The sequence below is a fragment of the Dama dama genome, chromosome 12, assembly GCF_033118175.1.
Source record: "Dama dama isolate Ldn47 chromosome 12, ASM3311817v1, whole genome shotgun sequence".
NCBI lineage: Eukaryota > Metazoa > Chordata > Mammalia > Artiodactyla > Cervidae > Dama > Dama dama.
The window spans coordinates 13741652-13767405 of NC_083692.1; the positions used below are offsets into that span (position 1 = coordinate 13741652).

The 25754-nt window shown below is 41.8% G+C and overlaps 1 protein-coding gene across 4 annotated transcripts in view; it reads right to left on the reverse strand.

Moving 5' to 3' along the window:
* NRXN3 (neurexin 3) overlaps nt 1-25754 on the reverse strand; it is a 1693692-nt gene that overhangs the window by 889598 nt on the left and 778340 nt on the right. For all 4 annotated transcript variants that reach the window (XM_061156509.1, XM_061156511.1, XM_061156510.1 and 1 more), the window contains one exon: nt 6742-6861. In XM_061156509.1, the coding sequence (XP_061012492.1) occupies nt 6742-6861 (120 nt within the window). The remainder of the gene's footprint in view (nt 1-6741; nt 6862-25754) is intronic.

Sequence of the window (25754 nt, forward strand, 5' to 3'; positions counted from 1 at the left end):
ACTCGAATCTAGGTCTCCCACCTTGCAGGTGGATTCTTTACCATCTGAGCCACCAGGGAAGCCCTATCCACGTCTATATTCTTACATAATTCACTTGTCTGAGAAGACTTGCCCAGCTGAAACTGTAAGTCCTCTAGTCTAGCAACGAGGGCTGATGCTCTCTGTGGTCATTTCTAATAAGGACTAAGTAGCAGCAAACCTAATGATAATGTGAGTTTTCACGTCAAACAAACCTGGGTTCAAGTACTGACTCTGCCAGTTCCTGGGTGGCCCCAGTTTTCCCACTGTTGAAACCAGGACAAGAGGAGTACAGTATTTCTTCGGGAATTTGGGGGTGACTAGGGCTTCCCAGGTGGCTCAGATGGTAACGAATCTGCCTGCAGTGTGGGAGATCTGGCTTTGAACCCTGGGTTGGAAAGATTCCCCTGGAGAAGGTTATGGCTACCCAGTCCAGTACTCTTGCCTGAGAAATGCCAGGGACAGAGGAGCCTGGCAGGCTACAGTCCATGGGGTCACAAAGAGCCAGACACGACTGAGTGACTTGGGATGACTAAAGGGATAACATCTTTAAAGGTCACCGTAGAACATCAGGAATGTAATGAAGAAATGACAAATAGCAAATACTATTAGATATACTAAAAGCTATTACCACTCCTGTTTACTAAGTACTGATCACACTCCTTGCTCTGTAACAAAGGAAGCCAAGTGGCTAACTCAATCTCATCGTGCTAGACTTAGAATTGGCATTTAAATAGCAGCTTGATTCTAAAGCTGATCAACCCAGTGACTATGCTATGAAGCTTTTTATAATGCAATAAGTTGTATACATTACAAATCAGCCTTTTAAAAATATGGTTTATCATAATTAAATTTACAAGATAAAGGTCTACCAATGGTTCAATGAAATACGATTTGGACCCTATTAGGGTTATTTGTACCCAGGACCCAGCAAGAGATTCAACACACCAAGGGCTTCTTTTCCAATGACCTGGGCACCATCGTGCACATTCTTCTAAAGGAAATTAGGAAATCTAATGGTTTTTATACTTTGAAAATGCATGTTGTGCAATGAGAGCACAAACTTTAACCTGAGTGTTAAGTTTAGCCACACAAATGCTTAGAATAAAGATGGGAAAGAAATCTGGCAATCACAACAGCATTTTCTATAGAGGTAATAGAAGGAGCTGAATCCACAAAATACCGGAATACTGTATTCTGACCTGGTGCCAGAATAGACAGGAATTGAAGGAGAGATTCTCCAGGAGAAAATGACCATCTCAGAAGGGGAGCCCTGAGATCTGGGCGGGAGTGACACCAGCCGAAGGCCCCAAGGAGAATCATCACTCACCCACTCAGCACGTGCTGACTGCCACGGGCTCTGCGCCGTCCCACAGGGAGACCCAGGGAAGGAGCCAGCCTGTCTCAGACAGCTCACCACACCCAGACACCCCCTTCAGAACCACACTCTGAAGGCTTAACCACCAAAGGGAGCGAAGGCTTCTTCCAGGTCCCTCGGAGTCCCCTGAAGAAGGGCCAGCCAGGCCCCATCCCTGACCCAGGAGGCTTCCTGAAATTCTTCCAGCTCAAGGAGGGTGTCCTTCCCACACAGCTCCAGCTTTCTCCCAACCAAAGGTTGGGGCTTTGAAAGTCCCCTGCGCTCTGATGGGGACAGGTGTGGGCACACGGGTTTACTCACAGGTAGAATACCTGTGCAAGAGGATGCCATGAGGTGCAAAAGGTTGGGGGGAGGAAAAAACCTGGGAGGAAATAGCCAGAACATTAACAGTGACTGTACTTCATTTCTCTCTGCTCTCTGATTGGCGAAATGCTGCCTTACCTATCCAACCCTAGTTCATACCATATTTGTTTAGGAAGCACTTGCATATTTTTCAAGACTCATTTGTGAATGAAAACTTTTCTAAAGGCAGTAGCTCTTCTAGATAGAGTCTCAACCCCAGGGAGAGTTGATCTCCTTCTACTTGATGACTTCTAACTATTTACTGTTCATATTTCTATTAAAGCACTTTCATACATATACTTCCCCCACTAGACTGTAATGTCTTTAAGAACAGGAGGGATATTATTCATGATCCTATCTGCAAATTAGAAATGTCTGCTGAGTGAATAAATGAATAAATGATAAAATGTGTTCTAAGCAGAAAATAGAGGTCTTGATAGTGAACTTCTCCAATACGGCCTATTTGCTGGACAGGCAAAGCCTGAAAACAGAGGCAAGGAGCAAACACATCACCAAAATCATGGGCATATTGTAGTATGATATCCGTGGAAATTATTGCTATACGTACAACATAGGCTTGTATTAACACAATGCCGGGGTACCTATATGAACTTGAGAGACAGAACTAACACACACACACACATCTGTCCCCTTGTTTGTGCACTAAATTATGTGTATATTATTTATTTTTCGGAAGCCTGAATGGGAAATGTGTTTTTAACAGATTTAATCAATACACCCACCTACATTAAAAAATAAATAAACCCACACAATAAATAAAAAGAAAAAGGCCAATCGATAGCCAACAGTGCTGCTCAACAGCCACTCCAGCAGAAAACTGTCTGAAAAGGTGCTTCACACACCACTGTCTGCACGATCCACAGCTGTTTGCTATCGATTTGTTGCAAGCAAAGGACATCTATTATCACATGTCAGTGTGAACCCGCCACTTCTCCAAGGAGCCCTCAGTGTGTCTCGAGCAACGTCGTACACGTGGCTGGCTGAAGGTGGGCTGAGAACCCACATGCATTCCTTTCTCTTCACCCCACAAAATCATTATTAACACTCAATTTGTAAATCCAAGAACTTGACGTGGGGACTCACGTGACACAGACGGCCCCGTGTTCACTTCTCCGGGGCACAGAAGCAACGGCGAGATTCCAAAATCGCAGATAGCTCAAAAGAGTTGTCATGAACAGGCCGAAAAGTAACAATGGTGGTGAGGATAGATGTGAGGTGTTCAAAGTTGGTGTTTTCAAAAAGCCCTCCCCAATGATCACTTTTTTGCACACGTGTCGGAATGCACAAGTGGAATGGGTTTTGAGAGATATTGTGTGGCGTCATGAAGGAGAGAGGAACCCAACAGTAGGTTGCCAGTGGAAGCGCAGTTTCCACTCCACATGGGAAAGGGGTTCTGGATTCTCTTGATGGTGCAAGGGCTGCAAGATACTAGAACTGCCCTGATTCTCAGCCCTGATTTAAAATACCAATAAGAACCCAATATCCAAAAGGAATCTCCTTACCGGGACCTGAAAAGATTCCCTACTTTTTGTTGTTCTTAAAATACAGCCCCTACAACATGTCACCAAGTTGGATGCAGGTGTGCTCACTCTCGGGGCAATCAGCCCCCTCTGCTTTGAATTTTTTAGAACTGAAGACTTTCTTTGGAGCATGTTACTTGCGTGTCCTTCCAAAGATCTTACTGGGTCCTACGGGAAGTCAAAATTGCTTCTGGGATGAGCGTGCCTGCTGTAGTTTCAAAACAGCCTGAAACATCACCTAACAAAACTATGATTTTATCATTATGTGAAATGGTGGATGCCTTAAAACTAGATAAGACAATTAATAAATCAATTACACTTGAGTCTCCAATCAGACGATTTCTGTTTTCTACTCTTGGGAGTTGGTGATGGACAGGGAAGCCTGGCATGCTGCAGTCCATGGGGTCACAGAGAGTCAGACACGACTGAGTGACTGAACTGGACTGACCTGACCAGCTTCAGAGAATACATGCTGTTCTTTGACAACCACTTACATCAGTTTTACAGCTGTCTTTATAAGGATGAACCAGAAATCTACCCCACGGCCTCCATCAATCCACCCTGCTTTCACAAAGAATGACAGAATAAAGTTAACACCATCCAGGCTTGGTCTATTGAAACTAAATGAGACACAGTTTTTAAATGTATATTCTACTCATGGAGGCCATTTCTATGTAACAGCACCTTGAAACTGTCAAGCAAATGCCAAATTTAGCAAACAGGCAAGAAATAACAAAAGTTACAAGTGATAGAACCAATGCTAGAAGAAGTGAGTGAGATCTAAATACAGACATTCCTTTAGAAACATGAAAGCCGTGTCCAGATATAATCAACTTTTCTACATATGATGAACTGAGCATCTTATTTTGGAAAATACCTCAGCCTAGCCATTTCCCTATTGAACAGGTTTCGATTCTTGGATCTGCAATAACTAACGGAGATGTTTTCATTCTATCTGCTATCCTGAGAAACCACTCATGGAAACTTATTCAAACATCTCCCCTGTGAAATGAAAATATCTCCCTGCCATATTAATAAACAAGAAATATCACAGCGATCAGTGATTTCTGGCTTCCAAATGTGAATGAGGGCTCCCAAAGCTGCAGTCCAGCGGATGCTACCACCTCCCACTGGTGATTGCTAAGGAACCAGGGGAATGCAAGAAGCAAGGTGAACAAGGAAACAGGATTGGCCCCAGATAGCTGAGCTGCATATGAAAGGAATGAATTTAGGGAGCCCAGAGGCTTGCATGTTCCCATACAGAGAACGCTAAATTCCTTAACTTGATACCTGACCTTTGATGTTCAGACTGCCGGCTCCCTTTGTTGCAAACTTATACAACACTCCACTTCCTCTCCTGGTTCCTTGGACCAGCCTTCTCCGAGCTACTGAGATGCTGTCTGGTCCACTCTCCAAGAGGAAAACAGGCAAGAAGACTCTTCTAAGGCTTTGGGCTCAGAAGTCTTTTACAAATCAAAAATTCCACTGCATTGTTTACAGGATAAAATTCAAAATACATTACCCTCAGCCTGGATGTCTTAGAAACATTTTTGAAGGATGAGGACCTATTGCCACAAAAGAAATACTGACCTTTCCCAGGACTGGTCCTGGCACTTCATGACACATTGACAAATTGCTCTGGTCAGATAATGCAACAGTACTCATTCCAGACCGAGGTACAATCTGGTCTCGACAAAGGCAGAAACAATCATAGAAAACTGGAAAGGATCCTGGTTGATTTTTAGCAGCACACCATGCCTGGCGCAGGTGGCAGAAAGGAACGTGTCAGCGAGAGAAAAATGCATACATACCTTCTGAAGACTGTGTCTATTCACCGCCGTTAGAGAACTTACCTTTCTGCCTTTCCTGGGTGCAGTCTCTTCCTGATCACATTCTACAGAAAGTGGTATGTATGTATGTGTGATATGGAATAAACTTGTGAGGATAAAGAAGCATTATGCTACCACTTAGGAAAAATTGGAGGAAAAATGCAGGCAAATTGGAGGAAAAAGAAAGAGCATACAGCACAATTCCTCAGGGACCCTGGATGGGTCCATCGCTACCTGTTTCGGAGTGGAACAGTATTTCCAAATCAAAACATGAAAACAGGACTTCCAATAATACCAAATAATTGGAGAGAGCCATCTAATGCCAAAACTTTCTGCAAAAATGTGTTCTTTGAATTATAAATATAGAGACAAATGCTTACATCTAGATCAACGAGTTTCAAAGAATTTTCTTTCTACATATCCAGATTCCCCACTTATTTTTCCTTAGTGTATCTTAAGTGACTGACAGAATACACAAAGAAAAACGGCTACTAAAAAAATAAGGAAACCAGGATGAGAGATTACTACAGACTTGATAAAAGTTGAGGTGTAAGGAATCAAGGAAAATCAAATAAACATGCTAGAGATAGCACTGTAATTGGCACCCGCTCCCACCTGCACAAACTGTAATATAACTTTAGTATTTGTTCATATCACATTATGCATCTTTTTTATAAAACCAATTAACGGCACCTATGAGTTCAGATTATAAAAATAAACTCCTACCATGAAGGCTGCCTTTAGAAAATCAGAAGGTCAGCAGGACCTACTAAATCAGAGCTTTTCAACAAATTTCTTTGCAATAGGGATGCAGAAATTTCCAGTGTTTGCTCATCAGGGGCCACGTCAGAAGGAAGTAGAGATACCTGTTATAGATTCCCACAGAACTTAAGTATTAATATTTCCACCACCAGTGCTAGAATTGCCTTTATGAAATCAGTCTTCTCCTAGAATGAAAACAGCTGATGCACCTGAAGCTTCACTCGTGGACAAAAATAACAACTGGCTGTCTTCCAATATGAAGCAAATACACAGATACATACATATAAACATACTGACAAAATAGAAATGTATATATGAACAGAATGACTATGTACATATAAACTAAATAGATATCAATACATTTATCCAGAAGGAATCTCTGCCTACATTTGAAAGACCCTTAGGAATGTGTTAAACATTTCTAGTTGGAAAAAAAATAATAAAGTCTTAATGTCTTCTTCATTTGGAAGGCCTAAGAAATTCCCTAAACTCAGACTTTCTGAGAAAATAGCTGTATTCCTTAAATATCCTCTACATTATGTTACTGAGAGAGTCTCAAAACTGTTACCCAGATGATTTAATTAATGGAAAACTGAACTCCTTAGAACAAAAATATTGTCTTAATTGTTTTGTCAAAGGTAATCTAAAGAAAAATAGGGAGGACGTATGGATAAACATCTGGTATGGTTGAACAAGAAATGTCTCTTTGCTCTTCCACAAGAAAATTAGCTTTTTATTTCCCAAGTTTCTAGATGAGCAAACTGCTTATGAATTGTTCAGAAGAGTCCTTCTTTTACCTAATGTTCCTTAAGATTTCTCCAAACCTCTGAACTCTTTGAAAATATCCCAAGTATGAAAAGGCTGTACTCACGATCATTGCACTGGTTTCCAGAATAGGAGGTCATGGAACAGTCACAGGTGAAGCCTTCCCACTGCTGCATACAGACCCCCTGGTTGGCACACGAATCCTCCTGGCAGGTGGTGCTTGGTCCTAGTAATTCAGAAGAGCAGGAAAGAAGAAAAAAGGAGAGAGATTTGTTCAAACTTATCAAATTCAAAGCCATCACCTGAATTTACTCAAACCCCAAAACATTCAAAGACACCACCGCCAAAAATACCAGTTCTATATCATGCAAGAAAAAAGTCACTGTGTATTTACAAAAGAGGACAGAAACACACACTTAGCACAAAGTATCAACAGGGACACACGGAAGGGAGAGGGCTGAACACAGTTCTCTTTCTGGCAGACTCTGCAAAAGAGCTTCGTCTCTACCATTCAACTGGAAAGATACTTCATTCGGAGCATGGTCTTTCTACATGGAGAATGCTAAAGCAGAAAGATGCACTCCCATGATTCTTGTGAATTAAGGCACGAAAGTTCTTTACAGTCTACCCCGTGACGCTCGGAAGATGTTTGATGAGAATGAAGAGGAGGAGGAGGAGGATATAGCAGCCAACATACATGGATGATTTGGGGGTGATAAGCACTTTGTCTACATTATCTCACAAAGCTTGCCAGTGACCCTCAAATGTAAGTAATGGTGACTACCTCCATACCACAGATTTTAAAAGCTAAGTTCACGGAAGTAAAAGAGTTTAGCCAAGGTCACACATTTGATAATTAAAGGATCCTGATGTTCAATTTAGGTAAATTAACTCTGAGACTAACTACCTCTTAGGTTCTTAGAGCATAGTTTCAGACCAGCTTCACCTAGGAAGTTGTTGGGCTGTGCGGAGTCACTCAGTCGTGTCCGACTCTTTGCAACCCCATGGACTGTTTGGAGGAACGCAAGTTATTGGGCCCCAGCCCTGACCTACTGAATTAGAAACTTAGCGTGGAGGAAGTGGCAGAAAACTGTGTTTGCACAAGCTTCTAGGATTTGAGGGTGCAAAGCTCTTTAAGAGAAGCGAATGGCAACCCACTCCAGTATTATTGCCTGGAGAATTCTATGGACAGAGGATCCTGGTGGGCTACAGTCCATGGGGTTGCAAAGAGTTGGACACAACTGAGCAACTAACAATTGCACTTGCTTACTAGGATTTTACAATGGAAACTAAAGTTTGAGAACCAGCACACTGCATCACACTGCTGCTATAGGTTAATAGAAGAATGTATACAGACTGTGTGTAACATCATAGGGTGTATCTGAGGTATAGGAATAAAATATTAGAAATTGTGTTCATTTTAAGTATACTTATCACGAGGACAGTCTCAAAACTTTTCATAGATACGAGTGAGCAACAGAAAAAGTTTGGTAATCTCTGCCTTACAGATTGCCATTTCTCTCAGGTCATCCCAGGCCCTCTCTTTAATCATTCTCTCTCTTTCACTTCTATCTTCTGCCCTTACCTTGGGGTTACAGATGAACCTACACCTTTGGAATTATCTAAGCTAAGAGGAAGGTGGTTCAGATAGTAAAGAATCGGCCTGCCATGCAGGAGACCAGAGTTCGATCCCTGGGTCGGAAGATCCCCTGGAGAAGGGCCTGGCAACCCACTCCAGTATTCTGCCTGGAGAATTCCAAGGACAGAGGGGCGTGGTGGGCTACAGTGCGTGGAGTCACAAAGAGTCAGACACGACTGAGTGACAAACACTTTCACTGTCTTTCAACAGGAAATACCTTACTATTCAGGATATCCATGAGTTTTCCAGAAAGTCATGACAAGGGAGGTGAGCCCATTGACTCATCAAATGCATTAGTCAGGATCTGATGCAAAAATTCACTTGACCCAGTAAAAATATATCCACTGCGGTAAATGCATATTCACAATTTCCTGGCACAGAATATTGAAATGTAAACATATCGGGTCCAAGGATGCATGTTCAAAAGAGATGCATGACTACAGAGGGTTTGTCTTCTGGGTGGCAAGACTTTTTGTATTTATCCGTGAAGAATGGACGCAGTACAGACCATCACTCCTAACACAAAGCTATTAAGATATGACATAAGAAAGTTCAAGACAATTACTAGCACCGGGAGAGCAGCATGGCTGCTGGGTTTCTGCAGCTCTTAAATGCCATGTGGTTCCCCCATGCAGAGATGAAAGGAGCTTCATGGTCATGTTCTCAGTGGGTCTTCAACTTGAGCATTGTGTAGGACAAGGCCATTAACAATAGCAAATCAGGACGGCTTCTTTCAAAGGACAAAAGCTTCTGAGAAGTCCACAGGGCTCCCTGACCAAACAGCTCTCACCAGACAATGGGCTAGTAATTCAATTGTGCTCAAGAATCAGAAACACATGGAAAGCTTTCCCTTGAAAGACAGCAGACCTGCAAAAACTTTAGGAAAACAATAATCCTTTGCAGGTTCATTGAGTCTGAAGACAAAAGTTTTCCCATGCCTCTCTCTTTCCCTTTAGCCAAATTTTAGCCATTTTCCAAGGACCAGCTAAAATGACTCTGGGGTACTGAATATTCGCCAGTAACTTTAGACAACAATTCTCCCATTTCTTAGTGGCCATGGCAGGTATCAAGTACATCACTAACATTTATATATGACAATATTTAACACTTTATTGCACATGGCACTGTACCCACTTACACAATCCTCTAATTCTTTCACATTTTTTACTAGTTGTCCCCAAAAGCTGGAATGCTACCTACAGTTAGAAAGCATGTTCTATGCTTTTGGTTATGTCCTTGCTGCACCAAGTGTGGTGTGCCTGATGCAGAGAATATGTTTCAGTAAATGTGGAACTGATCTGATCCCCGGATTCACCACTGTCTCATACTTCCAAAACTGGAATATAGGGGAATGCAGCTCTGCAAAGGGATACAACAGTCCTATTTGTCAAAGGTCAGTCAGGAATTCCATACAGAGGGAATTACAGGCCATTTCCAAATTACACAAGAATGTGCTCTGCATGCATCAGGTGAAAGTGAAAGTCGCTTAGTTGTGTCTGACTCTTTGCAACCCTTTGGACTATAGTCCATGGAATTCTCCAGGCCAGAATCCTGGAGTGGGTAGCCTTTCCCTTCTCCAGGGGATCTTCCCAACCCAGGAATTGAACCAGGGTCTCCTGCATTGCAGGCGGATTCTTTACCAGCTGATGCATTAAGGGGCGAGTGCTATTCAGAATCGGATAATCCTCAAAGACTGACTGCATGGTAATCCTCTCAAGAACGAGGGAGGTTTCAGGGTTTCAGCAAGCACCAGAAGGATCCGCAATGACTTGTTCGCCCAAGCCTAAGCCCTGCTTTCGTTCCAGGGTGAGATCCCAGGGCCCCTGCCTCCTCCTCCAGCCTCCTTTGCTACTGTCCACCCGCACACACCAAGCTCTCCTCCTTCCGATTTCTCACCACAAATGATGCTCAGCGTGTGGGCGCCTAGTCAGCTGCCCCTGCATCCCCTGGGGGCTTGTGAGAAATGCTTGTTTTTCAGACCCCACCTAGACCTACTGATTGGAGGCAGGGCTCAGGAATCAGAGGCAGGACTAGTCCTCTGGGTCGTTTTCAGGCTGCTCAGTTTAGGACCACACAGCAGCCCCCCACCCAAAACCCCACCCTACCCCCTACCCCTTGCCCTGAACACTTCAAGACCACCCCTACCTTCAGGTTCTCTGCTGTTAATTAAACCACAGATTGAAACGTCCTTCCTGTAGAATTTCAAATAACTGACATTTCATTCTTTAAGTTGCAGCTCAAAATGGGCTTTCTTTAGACTCTATTTGAGGAAGTCCCCATCAGTATTTCATTTACTTTCCAGCCTGTTTCCCTCTTTATTTAACTCACAACAACAACATGGACTGTAATAAATTATTTAATAAGTGCTTTCCTGTCTATCTCATCCTAGTGGAATGAGTCCCTTGAAGGGAGACACCTTGCTTGTCTTGCTCAGTTTTTATTTCTCCAATTTCTGATAAAGTATTTGGCATAAAAATAAGGGCTCAAAAATATTACTGAATGAAAAAGAACAAGAGAATCAAAAAATAAAGGGTTAAAATTCTTTCGTGACTTAAAGCCATGTGGTTTTCCTAACCAATAATTTATCCACAGAACTTACCAATAACTCATATAAGTAATTTTCTACTTGGAACTGAACGTTTTGGGGGTAGTGGTGGCAGTGGTGGTGGTGTTTAATTGACCACATTTCCTCCTCTAATTTAACTATTAGACTCATTCAATCTCACCAGATGTTGGGACAGACTCTTGGGTTGCCAGTGCCCAGGAAAAGTATGCAGTAATTGTGTTGAATGAGTGTGAGCTAAGACTAGACTGTACAATACTTTCTGAATAGCAATATAAGCTCCTTTTATTTCAAACTCATTATGTACATCCTTTACTGAATAGACTATATCTTATATGTGTATCTGTTTTCCATATTCTGACAGTGTCTTCCAAATTGAGCTACAGAAAGAGAGAGAAGAAAGAAAGACAGAAGGAAAGAAAGAAATGTTGGAGAAATGGATAAAAATGCTCTGGAAAAAAGGAAAAGAAAAAACTTTAACAATGCTTCCAATTGCACATCCACTGAAATAATTCAATCTTATGCAAACCAAAGGATATAACAGTAACCAAGTAAGGCAATTACCCAGCACTTATCATGTGCCAGACAATGTACTCAGCATGGTTCAGATATTTAGTCTCTGTAAACACAGGATAAAGCAATTATAAGTATTAAAGAATCAGAAAAAAAAAAAAAAAAAAAAAACAGGAATGATCTTCTCATGGAAGACACCCAGAACTTCAAAAATAAAAGAATTTTTTGACAAATTGGAAGGCAAGGATTTCAGAAAAGTGAATTAAGTCACAGATCAGTTAAGTGGTTTTTGTTTTGTTTTTTGCTAGGTCCCACAGGAAATAAGTAGCAGGATGAGGTCTCAAACCTAGGTGTGCTAACACCACAACTGACCTCTACCGACATGAGTAAACTTGTGGGTGGGTGGGGGGGCATGTTTGTTGCTATTAGATTAGCAAGAGTTACTTAAAGTATTTCTAACCTACAACCAGAGAAAGATAACTTTTTAAGTGTAAGAATGTGGCTGTTTTAACAACGAAAATTTTCAAATCCTATTTCAATTCAAAATTCAGTTAAAAATAAACAGGACAATCTAGCCTTGTCTAAGTATATGGATAAACATCTGTATCAAATGCATATATTTATAAATATAATAGATCTTCCTAAAGACAATAATCCTATCTAAAACATTCTTCCAAATAAACTAAAATTTAAGATACAGTAGGATAATATAAACCTTTGGAATTACACATTTAGAAAGTTTTTCAATTATTAACAATAACTTCAAATTGCACTAAGGCTGCAGGGAACCCCTGCAAAGGAATGGTGCATTTAATATGTAATCAATGCTCACTAAAATAGTCACGTATTCTTCTGAGAAAGTATAGTGACTTTTCTTTGTGTAGTAGGGAAAGTGACAAGGCAACAGAATGCATGAAAAGACTAAAAAAGTTGTCAATGATGTTAGTAGGTACTTTGGTTTTAACTCCCATCTCTGTTTTTAGTTTACTGAGAAGCATCACATTATGTCTTTGTTCTTTATTTTTTTCAGGTGATAACTCTGATGGCTGCCACAAATTTCTCATCATTCTGCTTGAATCTGGGATTTTCTTTTTAAGAACTGTTCCAGACAGTCATTTCATGCCTGTTATTGCTAAAATCTACCTCTGCTGTAAATGCAAACTGACTCAGTCAACTCCTCTTCACGGTCTAGAAAATCAAAAGTTGACAGACTGCCTTTTATTGCTTGCAGGTCCTTGAGAGAGAAGTGCGGTTGGAAGCACAGGACACTTGTATCAGACTATATTTCTGTTATTGCCAAGGAGGACTTAACCAAACTTATGCCTCAAGCATTCCAATTTAAAATGGGTAAATAACCAGCACTAGCTGGTCTTGGCCATAATGGAAAGGTGGGCTTGGTGATGAGACATATGGTCTGATTCCCAAAATCCATTTATTTTAAAGGGCTAAGGCTGGTGGCCCACTAGTGGGCACCAGGAGCGGTTAGTTTAACAATATTCATCATCTGTAATCACACATCATAAGGCGTCTGCATAGTGTGATTGGCACCTCAATGTGAAGCATCACAAGAGTCGAACACTGTGCCAATCAAAGGATTTGCTGGCCCATGGAAAGCACAGCTGCCAATGGAAGGAACCATAGGGAGCTGCCATGGGCTGCCTACAATGGTATCTTCCACCTTCAATTTTATTTCCTACTTCTGTAAGTTCATAAACCTTTCCATGTTACAGTTTTTAATTTACATTGCTTCACAGAAGAAGGATGACTGAGCAGTTATTGAGTGGGAAGAAAAAACGAAAGAAAGAACAAAGAAAAGGAAGATGACACATAGACTGAATAACACAGGGATTCAAAGGCCACTGGAGATAAAGAATTCATGAGGGCATCTTGGTTTCAACCAATCACATACTTGTGCATATGTGTGTATGTGTATGTATGAAAGACTCTTACCAGCTTCCTGAGCAATCTATAGCCTCTACTGTTGAAATAAAAGAACTAAAAGTGTCAAGGCTTCATGAGAAGTATCCTTGACATTCAGTTCAGTTCAGTCCAAAAGTCTGTCCGACTCTTTGCAACCCTGTGGACTGCAGTAAGCCATGGCCTCCCAGTCCATCACCAAGTCCTGGAGCTTGCTCAGATTCATATCCATCAAGTCGGTGATGCCACCCAACTATTTCATCCTCTGTCTTCCCCTTCTCCTCCTGCCTACAATCTTTCCCAGCATCAGGGTCGTTTCAAATGAGTCAGTTCTTTGCATCAGGTGGCCAAAGTATTGGAGCTACAGCTTCAGCACCAGTCCTTCCAATGAATATTCAGGACTGATTTCCTTTAGGATTGACTGGTTTGATCTTCTTACAGTCCAAGGGACTAGGAGTCTTCTCCAACAGCACAGTGCAAAAGCATCAATTCATTGGCACTAAGCTTTCTCTATGGTCAAACTCTCACATCCACACATGACCACTGGAAAAATCATAGCTTTGACTAGACAGACCTTAGTCAGCAAAGTAATGTCTCTGCTTTTTAATATGCCGTCTAGGTTGGTCATAGCTTTTCTTCCAAGGAGCAAACGCCTTTTCATTTCATGGCTGCAGTCACCATCTGCAGTGATTTTGGAGTCCAAGAAAATAAAATCTGTCACTGTTTCCATTGTTACTGTATCTATTTGCCATGAAGTGATGGGACCAGATGACATAATCTTTGTTTTTTGAATGTTGAGTTTTAAGCCAACTTTTTCACTCCCCTCTTCCACTTTAATCAAGAGGCTCTGTAGTTCCTTCTTCACTTTCTGCCATATGAGTGGTGCCATCTGCATATCTGAGGTTATTGATATTTCACCTGGCGATTTTCATTCCAGATTGTGCTTCATCCAGCCTGGCATTTCCCATGGTGTACTCTGCATAAGTTAAATAAGCAAGATGATACTATGCAGCCTTGACATACTCCTTTCCCCTCTGGAACCAGTCAGTTGTTCCATGGCTGGTTCTAATTGCTGCTTCTTGACCTGCATACATATTTCTCAGGAGGCAGGTAAGGTGGTCTGGTATTCCCATCTCCTTAAGAATTTTCCACAATTTGTTGTGATCCACACACAGACTTTAGCGTAGTCAATGAAGCAGAAGTAGATGTTTTTCTGGCATTCTCTTCCTTTTTCTATGAACCAATGGATGTTGGCAGTTTGATCGCTGGTTCCTCTGCCTTTTCTAAATCCAGCTTGAACATCTGGAAGTTCCTGGTTCACATACTGTTTCAACAGCCTAGTTTGTAGAATTTTGAGCATTACTATGCTAGCATGTGAAATGAGTGTAGTTGTGCAGTAGTTTGAACATTCTTTGGCATTGCCTTTCTTTGGCATTGGGTTGAAAACTAAACTTTTCTGGTCCTGTGACCACTCCTGAGTTTTCCAAATTTGCTGGCATACTGAGTGCAGCACTTTCACAGCATCATATTTTAGGATTTGAAATAGCTCAGCTGGAATTCCATCACCTCCACTAGCTTTGTTCATCGTGATGCTTCCTAAGGCCCACTTGACTTTGCATTCCAGGATGTCTGGCTCTAGGTAAGTGATCACACCATCATGGTTATCTGGGCCATTAAGATTTTTTTTTATAGTTCTTCTGTGCATTCTTGTCACCTCTCAAAATCTTCTGCTTCTGTTAGGTCCATATCATTTCTGTCCTTTATTGAGCCCATCTTTGCATGAAATGTTCCCTTAGTATCTCTGATTTTCTTGAGGAGATCTCTTGTCTTTCCCATTCTATTGTTTTCCTCTATTTCTTTGCATTGATCACTTAGGAGGGCTTTCTTATCTCTCCTTGCTATTTTTTGGAACTCTGCATTCAGATAGGTATATCTTTCCTTTTCTCCTTTGCCTTTCACTTCTCTTCTTTTCTCAGCTTTTTGTAAGGCCTTATCAGAAAACCAATTTGCCTTTTTGCATTTCTTTTTCTTGGGGATGGTTTTGATCACCACCTTCTGGGCAATAATGAACTTCTATTCATAGTTCATCAGGCACTCTGTCTATCAGATCTAGTCCCTTGAATCTATTTGTCACTTCCACTGTATAATCATAAGGGATTTGATTTAGATCATACCTGACCTAATGGTTTTCCCTAGTGTTTTTCCCTACTTTCTTCAATTTAAGTCAGAATTTGGCAATTCATGATCTGAGACAGGTCAACTCCCGGTCTTGTTTTTGCTGACTGTATAGAGCTTCTCCATCTTTGGCTGCAAAGAATATAATCAATCTGATTTTAGTATTGACCATCTGGTGATGTCTACGTGTAGAGTCATCTCTTGTGTTATTGGAAGAGGGTGATTTTTATGACCAGGGCGTTCTCTTGGAAAAACTCTGGTAGTCTTTGCCCTGCTTTATTTTGTACTCTAAGGCCAAATTTGCCTGTTACTCCAGGTATCTCTTAATTTCCTACTTCTGCATCCCAGTCCCCTGTGATAAAAAGGACATCCTTTTTTGTGTGAGCTTTAGGTCTTGCAGGTCACCATAGAGCCATTCAACTTCCTCTTCTTTGGCATTAGTGGTTGGGGCACAGACTTGGATTACTGTGATATTGAACGTTTTGCCTTGGAAATGAACAGAGATCATTCTGTCATTTTGAGATTGTACCCAAGTACTGCATTTCAGACTCTTTTGTTGACTATGAGGGTTACTGCATTTCTTCTAAGAAATTCTTGCCCACAGTAGTAGATATAACGGCCATCTGAATTAAATTCGCCCATTCCGGTCCATTTTAGTTCACTGATTCCTAAAATGTCGATGTTCACTCTTGCCATTTCCTGTTTGACCACTTCCAATTTACTTTGATTCTTGGACCTAACATTCCAGATTCCTATGCAATATTGTTTTTTACAGCACCAGACTTTACTTGCATCACCAGTCACATCCACCCCTGGGCATTGTTTTTGCTTTGGCACAGCCTCTTCACTCTTTCTGAAGCTATTTTTCTACTCTTCTCCAGTAGCATACTGGGCACCTCATGACCTGCAGAGTTCATCTTTCACTGTCATATCTTTTTGCCTTCTCATACTGTCCATGGGGTTCTCAAGGCAAGAATACTGAAATGGTTTTCCATTCCCTTCTCCAATGGACCACATTTTGCCAGGACCCTCCATCATGACATTAGGAATAAGGTTATCCTTACTGAGCTGCATGTCTGTCTAGGTCCCTGCAGCTAGGATGCTTCTGTAGCTCTCAAAGAACTTCAATGTTTACAGTGTTGGGTCCTCTTAGCTTTTCCAAAGAGTCATTTACAGACAACATACCATTCATCCCTTTTAATTGGCAGAAACTCAGCTCATTTCTATTTAATTTTAAAGTAAGAAAGCAATGATCCTGAAGTGTGCCAAGCATCCCTCTTCATAAAGAAACAGCTGAGAGTGAACGCTCTGGTCCCATTTCACAGAAGATTAAGCAAAGCCAGAGAAGAGGGTCCTAAATGTTATAAAATTCCATTGCAGGAAGACCTAAGAGCAACTGTGTTCCAAGATCTTCTCACATTTTTGTCTTGAAGGCTGGACCTATGCCTTAGCTTATGATCAGGAAGGTCCCCCATCAAGTATGCTCAGGTACTACGGCTCCTTCTCCTCGATCAAGGGTTCAAAACAGTCAGTTGGTTAGGACAATGAGTGAAAAACACTAAGGGTAAAATCCAGCATTTGGGGGACACTGGGACAGTTTCAGTAGCACCCTTGTTCTCCTCAATAACTTCAGCCCTCTCATCACACACTGAGTATAAATAAGCCAAGATGGACAGGGGAATTGGTGGAAACCAAGATGCCCTCATGAGTTCTTTATTTCCAATGGCCTTTGGTTCCCTGCACTGTTAAATATTCAATGACTAGAACTATAAGAAAAAAAAAAAGAAAACCTGATCTGTAACATTTCTGCAAGCTGATTTTTATAGCATAAACTACTTCCTCTACAGCCAATCTCAAGGTATTTATAATACGTCTAACATGATATGGATCAACTGGCAAAATTCCTGAAAATTCCTGTGCTGATGTCAGCTCCAGCACACCACTTCCCTAAATGGCCAATAAGCAACACAGAACAGTTACACTTGGTGAGTAAAGCGATTTACCCACAGGACACTTGCAGACAATGGAGAGGTCACAGGAATGGGGTGTGTGTAAAGATGAGAGGATGGTATTGTCATGAAACCAAGAATTCTTCCTCAACCCACCCTATTTTCAGAGGGTGTCTGGGTAATAAAGGTCAAATGATTAGATCAGATCACTCCTTTTTTTAACAACCATGAACGGGTCCTCAAAAGTCAACGTTGCCTCAGAAAATACTAACTGGGGCCCCATTTTTCTGCCTTTCCTTCTTTTCTCAGCACTGATGGAGCAACTTGTTGGAGTAGTAGAGGGTAGTTTTTAAAAGAGAGAGAGAGAGAGAGAGAGAGAGAGAGAAGGAATTTCAAAGGTCAGGCTCGATGACAGAGAAGACTAGTTTAAATTGCTTTAATGAACACTGCACCAGTATCATCCGGAACTTAGTGACCTAGTATTGCCATGAAAACCAGCTACCATAAATCCAGCTGGAGGACTCTCTTGGATACTCTCTGGTCATCTCTACACTGTTTCTGCCTTGGAAATATGCAAATCTGGACTCACACCCCATAGCACGGTATGGGAAAGGCAATAAGCTTTAAAATCCAGCTTTATGACTTACTAGCAATGTGCAGTTGAGCCAGCTACCTAAATTCTCTGAGCCCCAGTTTCCCCGTTTGTATAAAGGAGATAGAAATTGCTTCTACCTCACATAGTGTAAGGATTGAATTAGACAACATATGCAAAGCCTATAAAGTCATCCTTGACCTGGGGTTAAAAACATCTACTATGCAAGGTCATTATCATTATAGAGACACAGTATAGAAAGTCCTTAGCACGTGCCTGCACAGAGGAGACCCTCAATAATGGGTATTATCAGTTCTGTTGAAAAAGAAAATCAAGCTCTCTCTACCCATTTTAGTTGGGTAAATCAATCAGGAGTGCAGAAATGAGACACACTGAGGTAGCAAGCCATAGTTACAGTTCTTTTGTGAAAAACCTCTGTCATGCAATGTTGAGAGACAAGAGACAGAAACCATTGTGGGAAGTTCCATGTAATTCCTATCTTTCTTATTGTTGCCCATGATGCAAACCATTTTTGAGGACCTGATTTCTATTAAGTCAAACACTGTATCACATAAAATACAATAGAGAAAGTAATGCAGCTCTTAGCTTTGAAGAAAATGAAGTGAAGAACTATATTCCGTGCAGTAAGGAAAGTTGGAGGATTAGCCACTAGAAGTATTTAGCTGATGTCAACTCTTATAGAATGACCTGAAGGAATGTTTAGGTTTTCAAGGTATCCAAACCAAAAACATTTATTGACTTACTCAAGACACACAGCACTTGGAACCAAATCTGATCAATCCTTGGCCCCTCCCACCCACCTGCCCATCAACTGGGCAGAGGGATAATTTACATTCCAAAAAGAAGCTATTCATCTCCAGAAACAGAAGTTGCTAAGAGAACAATGTGATGGAAAGCGGGGAAAGGATATTCTGATTAATCACCTAACCCAATAAAGAGCTATTCCTTTATTTCTGATGATTATGACTCATCTGTCCCACTTCCAACAGACCAAACTTAATACTGCTTTTATAGTTGAGCAGTTTCTTTCTATGGATAAGCTTTTAGGAATCTTTTCTGCTCTAGGAATACCCCTCTTGCAAATAAAAAGGAATCAGAAAATTACTCCTGAAAAGCTAATAGACATTGTTATTCTATTCAAAGGACCTTGAAGTTCAAGGGGCTGTACCTCTCCGTGAGGCAGCACCTCCCAGGGGTCTCAAGGGAACTCTTACTCCCTCTTAAACTGGAGGGGTCTGACCTGAACCAGGGCCATCCATCAAGTTCCTCCTTGACACTTTTGGTCACGATGTGTAAATGCATCTGCTGTGAAACACAGCAACACTTGGGGTAGGAAGGGAATACACAGGAGAGAAAGTTCATTTTCTTCCTCATTCAGCAAAGGTTTCATCCCAGAAAGACACATACTTGTCTTCTTAGCCCACACGAGTACCAGGGTCAGTTTCACAGCTTCTTCCCTCTGTCTTGGAAGATGCTACTTCCCTCTGAACCACTCTCTGCTTCTACTTCCTGTCCTCCTCACCCATCTTGCACCTGGGTGTGAGAGTGAACTTGAAAAGATGAAACTCTGACCCGAGTCTCTGTCCTCCTTAAAGCACCCCCAGAGTCAGGTCCAATCCCTTACACAAAAGGTCTGACGTCACCTGTCTCCATCCTACTGGGCCTGCTTCATCCACAGTCACATCCGCACCTGCCCATTATTTCAGCCAAATGGAGCTTCTGGTAGGTGCTCAAACTGGCCAGGCTCTTAAATGAGCTTCCACCTCTCATCTACCTAAAACATGTCCTCCTTCAGACTCAGTTCCAACTCTGCCTGAGCACCCACCATGACCCCAGGCAGCATAGCAGCCCTTCTCCAAGACCACAGAGCCAGCTTCACGCTCACTCTAGCACAGGGGTTTTCACTCTGTGGTGTAGCTATTGGCTGATCTCCTACAGGTCTATTTCATGTCACTGGAGAAGAACGAATAAAATGAATGAATAAACAAACAAATAAACAAATATTAAAAAAACCCACCCCAACAACACAAGGACAAGAGGATTCAAGCTGCTGATCTGTCCAGACTCATGCCACTTCCTAGATCCATCATTATATTTCCTTCTGAATATGATTTGCCTTTACTTTTTAGACTCATTTTTAACCTCCTTTCCTTTTCAAATGTCTTTACTGTCCTTCACAATTAGGGTAGTTAGTACTATCTGTGGCCACAGGCTGTGGCTGAAAAGGCGAGTATGAGTAATGGCCCATACCCCAATGTCAGGAAAACAGAAAGGACAGGTATTTGCATCCTAAAAGGTCTTTTGCCATAATATCCAGAAAGAGTAAGATGACTCAAAATAATTACAAAGAATAATAGTCTCCTGCCACAAAGAGACTGGTGAGTCATCACAAGAATGGAAGAGAATTTGGTCAACGGAGTAGTAACATAAAAACCATACTGATGACTAGACTGCTTCTATGGATGAGCAAATTAGGACACTCTAAACTATTATGTCCCCAAATACATATCTACACTTTGGTCAACAACTTATTGTATGGCATAGACATGAACTATGATTCCTATAAACCATTTCTCCTTTGAATGGGAACTTTCAGATTGTTTTGCTACATATGAAGTCCCCATGTAAATTTCTGGGAATTCAAAATCCACATAGTTCTTACCATGAAAAACCATAAAGTCTAGGGGGATATGCAGCTGTCTAGTTTTATCTAAAAATATCTGGCCACAAGAAGCTCTGACAACCTTGCATTGTCTCTCTTCTAGATCAAATCCTGCCTGCTTTTATCTCCCTTTCATTTACAGAGTAACATGGAGTAGACCTAGTTAGAAAACTGAATAGAATGTCTAAAAACAACAGTCTTTCTTATTACTGAAAGGGTCATACATATATGAAATGGAAAGCTACTGTACAGCTACCTAGGACTTCAAAGTACTAACCCAGTGTGTGCTCTTTTCATCAATTTTATGATATATTAGCATATTGGTGAACCTGCTGAGATGAAGAAGAAAGAGAATAAAATGGCTAAGAGAGACTTCTTCTAGTTGGCATCCACCCAAGAAAGAGACACTTGTGCTGGTTATCGACATGATATTTAACAACTCATTGCAAAGTAAATGATCTTTTGAGTGAAAAGCAATTTTTTTTTTTTTTTTTTTTTTTTGCTGCCCTAGGTCTTTGCTGCTGTGCTAGGCTTGCTCCAGTTGTGGCAAGCAGGGGCTACTCTTCACTGTGGTGCAGGGGCTTTGGATCGACTTAGCTTTTCTTTTTGTGGAGCACAGGTTATAGGGCTGCAAGGAGATCCAACCAGTCCATCCTAAAGGAAATCAGTCCTGGGAAGATCACTGGAAGATCTTCGGATCTGAAGACATCATTGGAAGGACTGATGCTGAGGCTCAAACTCCAATGCTTTGGCCACCTGATGCAAAGGGCTGACTCATTTGAAAAGACCCTGATGCTGGGAAAAATTGAGGGCAGGAGGAGAAGGGGATGACAGAGGGTGAGATGGTTGGATGGCATCACCAACTCAATGGACATGGGTTTGGGTTAACTCTGGGAGTTGGTGATGGCCAGGGAGGCCTGGTGTGCTGTGGTTCATGGGGTCGCGAAGAGTCGGACATGACTGAGCAACTGAACTGAACTGAACTGAACTGGTTATAGGGTGCAGCCTTCAGCGGTTGTGGCCCTTGGGCTCGGTAATTGCCACTCAGAGGCTCTAGGGCGCTGGCTCAGGAGTTGTGGCACACGGTCTTGGTCGCTCCGCAGCATGTTGAATGTTCCTGGGCCAGGGCTGGAACCCGTGTCTCCTGCACTGGCAGATGAATTCTTAACCACTAGACCACCAGGGAAACCCCAAAAGTATTATTTTAAAGCTACCTCCATCTACCTAACTCTAACCATTGGTGCTGATTGTGAATTCACAGAAGCCGTCTCAGGCTCAATTCCCCCACCCCTCTTAACTCTCAGCTGAAAGATACCTAAAATGCTGGGTCTTGTCTGGCTGTTCTACATCAAAGTTCTGCCACCACAGGACAGGTGAACCATTACAGACTTTGAAAAGTGCCTCTTTGAATGGTAGGAGAAGCAGCTTCCGCAATAGATATTCACTGATATCTAACATGCAGGAATTTTCAAGGGGATTCAGCATAAAACCGATAGATCGATAAACCTCATCCCCCCCATCCCAAGAGTACTTTTTTTTTCTGTAGAATCACAAACAGGAAATTAAAGTGCTCCATCAAAATCCCCAAAAGGGGACATAAATCTCTAGAATGTTTTAATGACATTAATATCTCCTGAATGCCTAAAAGATGTCTTTATTTATTTATTAAAAATAAATAAATAAATAAAATTTATTTATTAAAAAATGAGTTAAGAGAAAAAGGCATTCTCCTTCATAATTTCCAAGCACTCAAAAGTCCTGCTCTGAGAAATGACCTCCCTGACCCAGAAAATAATAAATGAAGAACACAAGTGGGCTTTCATTCTCTTTTTCCAAGTGCTGTCCTCTGTCTGGAATGAGCAAATTAAAAGGGGCCTACCCGCTCCATGACAACTACTTGGAGAGGCACTTCCAGGAATGGATTAATATGTCTGTGGGTCAACACCACATAGGGTGCTGTCAAACCTCTTTGATCTCCCCCAAATGGAAGCATATTCACATGCCCAAGATTCCTCGCCCATGCGGTTCTTTTTCACGCAGCGATCCGGGTTCTCTGCCACTGTCTGTAAAGAGCGCAGGGTTCAGCCCCCTCCCCACGACCACCGCTGCCCAAGAGGTGTGACAGCTTGAAGGCCTCTAGAGAAAAGATCCCAAGGGTGACACAGGACTTCTTTCAGTCCAAAGTGGTAATGGGAACAAGAACCTTCTCTACCTTGCAGGTCAGCTTTGGTCAACGCAACTTTGTTAGCAAAAGAACAGAAGAGGCGAAAACAATAACCAGAGGTTAGTAAGAGGTCGAGTAAACGGGGGATCACATTACAGAAATGAACACACAATCGGCATAACCAACATCACTCGGACAGACACTTGAGATGCTCCACGGGTTTCTCCACACACAGCACGGACAGGGAACGCACAGACCAGGTGGAGCAGGCCTCGGTCATCAGAGCCACGACAGCAGAGCAGGGGCGGGGGAGACGCTGGACGGGACGCAGCGCAAGCAGGGGTACAGAAGCCTTCCCACAGACACAGCCAACAGGCAGATGGTCCAGAAAAGTGATTTCCCATCAGTCAGGATAAACACCAAGAAACAGGGGGTGGACGTGGCCAGACTGAAAGACACGTGTGCACAACCAGACGGAGCCCACAAAAACAATTCTGCACATGGAGGAGCTGAGCATGGAAGAGTCGCCAGGGAGCGCCCCTTGTGACCTCCTGAAAATGCCACCAAGGAAACTGGCACCAGAATCGGGCCTTGCTATGAAGGTGATCTGGGGACACCCACCATCTCAACTGGCTTAATTTATTAAAAAATGGAGCCAAACCCAAAAGGCGGTGGGCAGAACGGCACCCAACCCAATGCCCTTTTTATTTATTTATGCCAGTCTCCAAATGAAGCACATGCCTTTCTCTCAGATGTTTACCATCTGCAAGTGTGGAATCGATTTTCTAGCCAACACATGCCTTGGTTTCTGCAGCAAAGCTGGCCTCAAGACAGAAAGAGATACCTACTAGCCAAGTATTGAATCAGACAATATTAAAATCCCTAGCCCAAACTGAAAGGCTGCAGGTCACAGTTAGATGTTGGCTAAGCTGTCCAGAAATCACACTCAACTTTTAAATTATGCACTCCACATATATTAGAAACATAAAATAAAAATCTAATTCAGGATTTTTTTTTCCTCTCTTATTATAAACAATTGAGTGCCAAAGAGTAGTGGATTGATGAATCTTTTAAAGTAATTTTGGACTCTTTGGGGTTAGATATGATAGGGAAAGTAATGCAACTACTACTTAGGGATCTTGAAGGGTTATTACGAATGACTTTGACAAGAACACACACTACATCCTAGCCTGTGTATCCCAGCTATATAAGAATAAAACACATCCACCATCTTGGTGAGATTCAGGTTTTAGTTCTTTAGTAATGAATCCTTATCCCCTACCTGTTTCCTATTCTAGGCAAAGAAATGATAGATCAAGAAATGTGTTCTGTTTCCTGTGACTCTGCCTAGTTGCCAAAGGGCCTTCTTGAGGGTCCCGTACCATGTACAGAGATTCAGGGTGAGAATGGTTCTTTTTTTGGAGTCTGTCCAAGATTTTGTGCCCTTCATTTCACTCCCCATCATCTTCCACAGTTCTAAAAAGCTCCTGGGATCTCTGACAAGGTCTTATTCACAATAGTGCAAACTTCCAATGACAGTAATTTATGGCTTAACCCACTTTTGGGCCATTTTTCCTGGCCCCTTACACTAATTATCTCAGTCATCTGTGTACAATAAACAAGGGCTTTCTTCCCCCAGCACTCATCCTCCACTTCCCGCCACCCAGCGGGGTGCTCATAATGCGCCATGGGTAACTGTCATAATTATCTCCATGGCAATAGAGTGCAGGGTTATTAGGCCCAGAAGACTCGCCATAGATGTGGATGATAGAGCCATCAAGCCACAATGTTCAGCTTTGAACAATCACGCATACTCAGAGGAAGGTCAGAACCCCTCATAATGCTTGTGATGAGTCATGCCAAACTGCACCTAGAGCTGCAGGTAGGGACAGGAACATTTTCTCCAATCAGACGGGCAATTTCTTTTCCCTAATGTTCCCGCGACTTCCGCCAAAGCTCTCTTACGTGGGGTCCATTCCACCTTTGCACTATATATTTTAATCCACTTTTATAAAGGTTGGTTTAGACTTCCTTTTAATCCAGTGCTACACTTTACCTCCTCATACCCCGATTTTTATACTCTATAGAACCATGTCTCCAATACAGTAGCCATGGATGCAAATGGCTATTGAGCACCTTAAAGGCCTGTGGTCTGCACTGGGTGTGCTGCAAGTACAAAATACACGTTTGATTTCGAAGGTTCAATATGAACCTTAAAATGTCTTCCTAAATATGTTAAATTGATTACATGCTGAAAAGATAATATTTTGGATATTCTGGAATAAGTTAAACTGTAAAATTAAACTTTACCTGTTACTTTTAAACTTTTTTAAATGTAGCTACCTGGAAATTTAAAATTACATATGTGACTCACATTATATTTCTATCAGGCAATGTTGCTACGGAGTTAAATGGATGATTTCTGTTAACTTCTAAATCTGCAGAACTGATGGCATGATAAAAATATTTAACATTTGAAGAGTGCCTTGTGCTTCTGAACATGTGCTTTTATATTATGATTTGACTTGATATGATTAATCATTCCAGAAAAACTGGCATTCCTGTCATTCCACAGTCTCCTAAACTAAGATACTCTATTCCCAAATAGGGCACCTATTTCAGGATTTCCCTTAATACCCAAAGGAACTAAGAGCAGGCCAATAGGACAAAAACTCTTGAGTGAAATTGTGCATTTTCAGGAGAAGAAGGCAAAGTGGCCACTTTAAATGGTTGGTGATACCCAACTTCCTGTCTGCCCATACATACACACTGTATTTGGCCAACAGAATTTAAGAACTATTTCTGGCTAAAAGAAAACTGGAAGGGTTATAGGGACAATAAGCCTTATTATTAGTGCAAAATGGTAATGAGAAACTGACTCTTAGGTGAAGGGAAACGATTTTCATACTACAGATCAGTCTGGG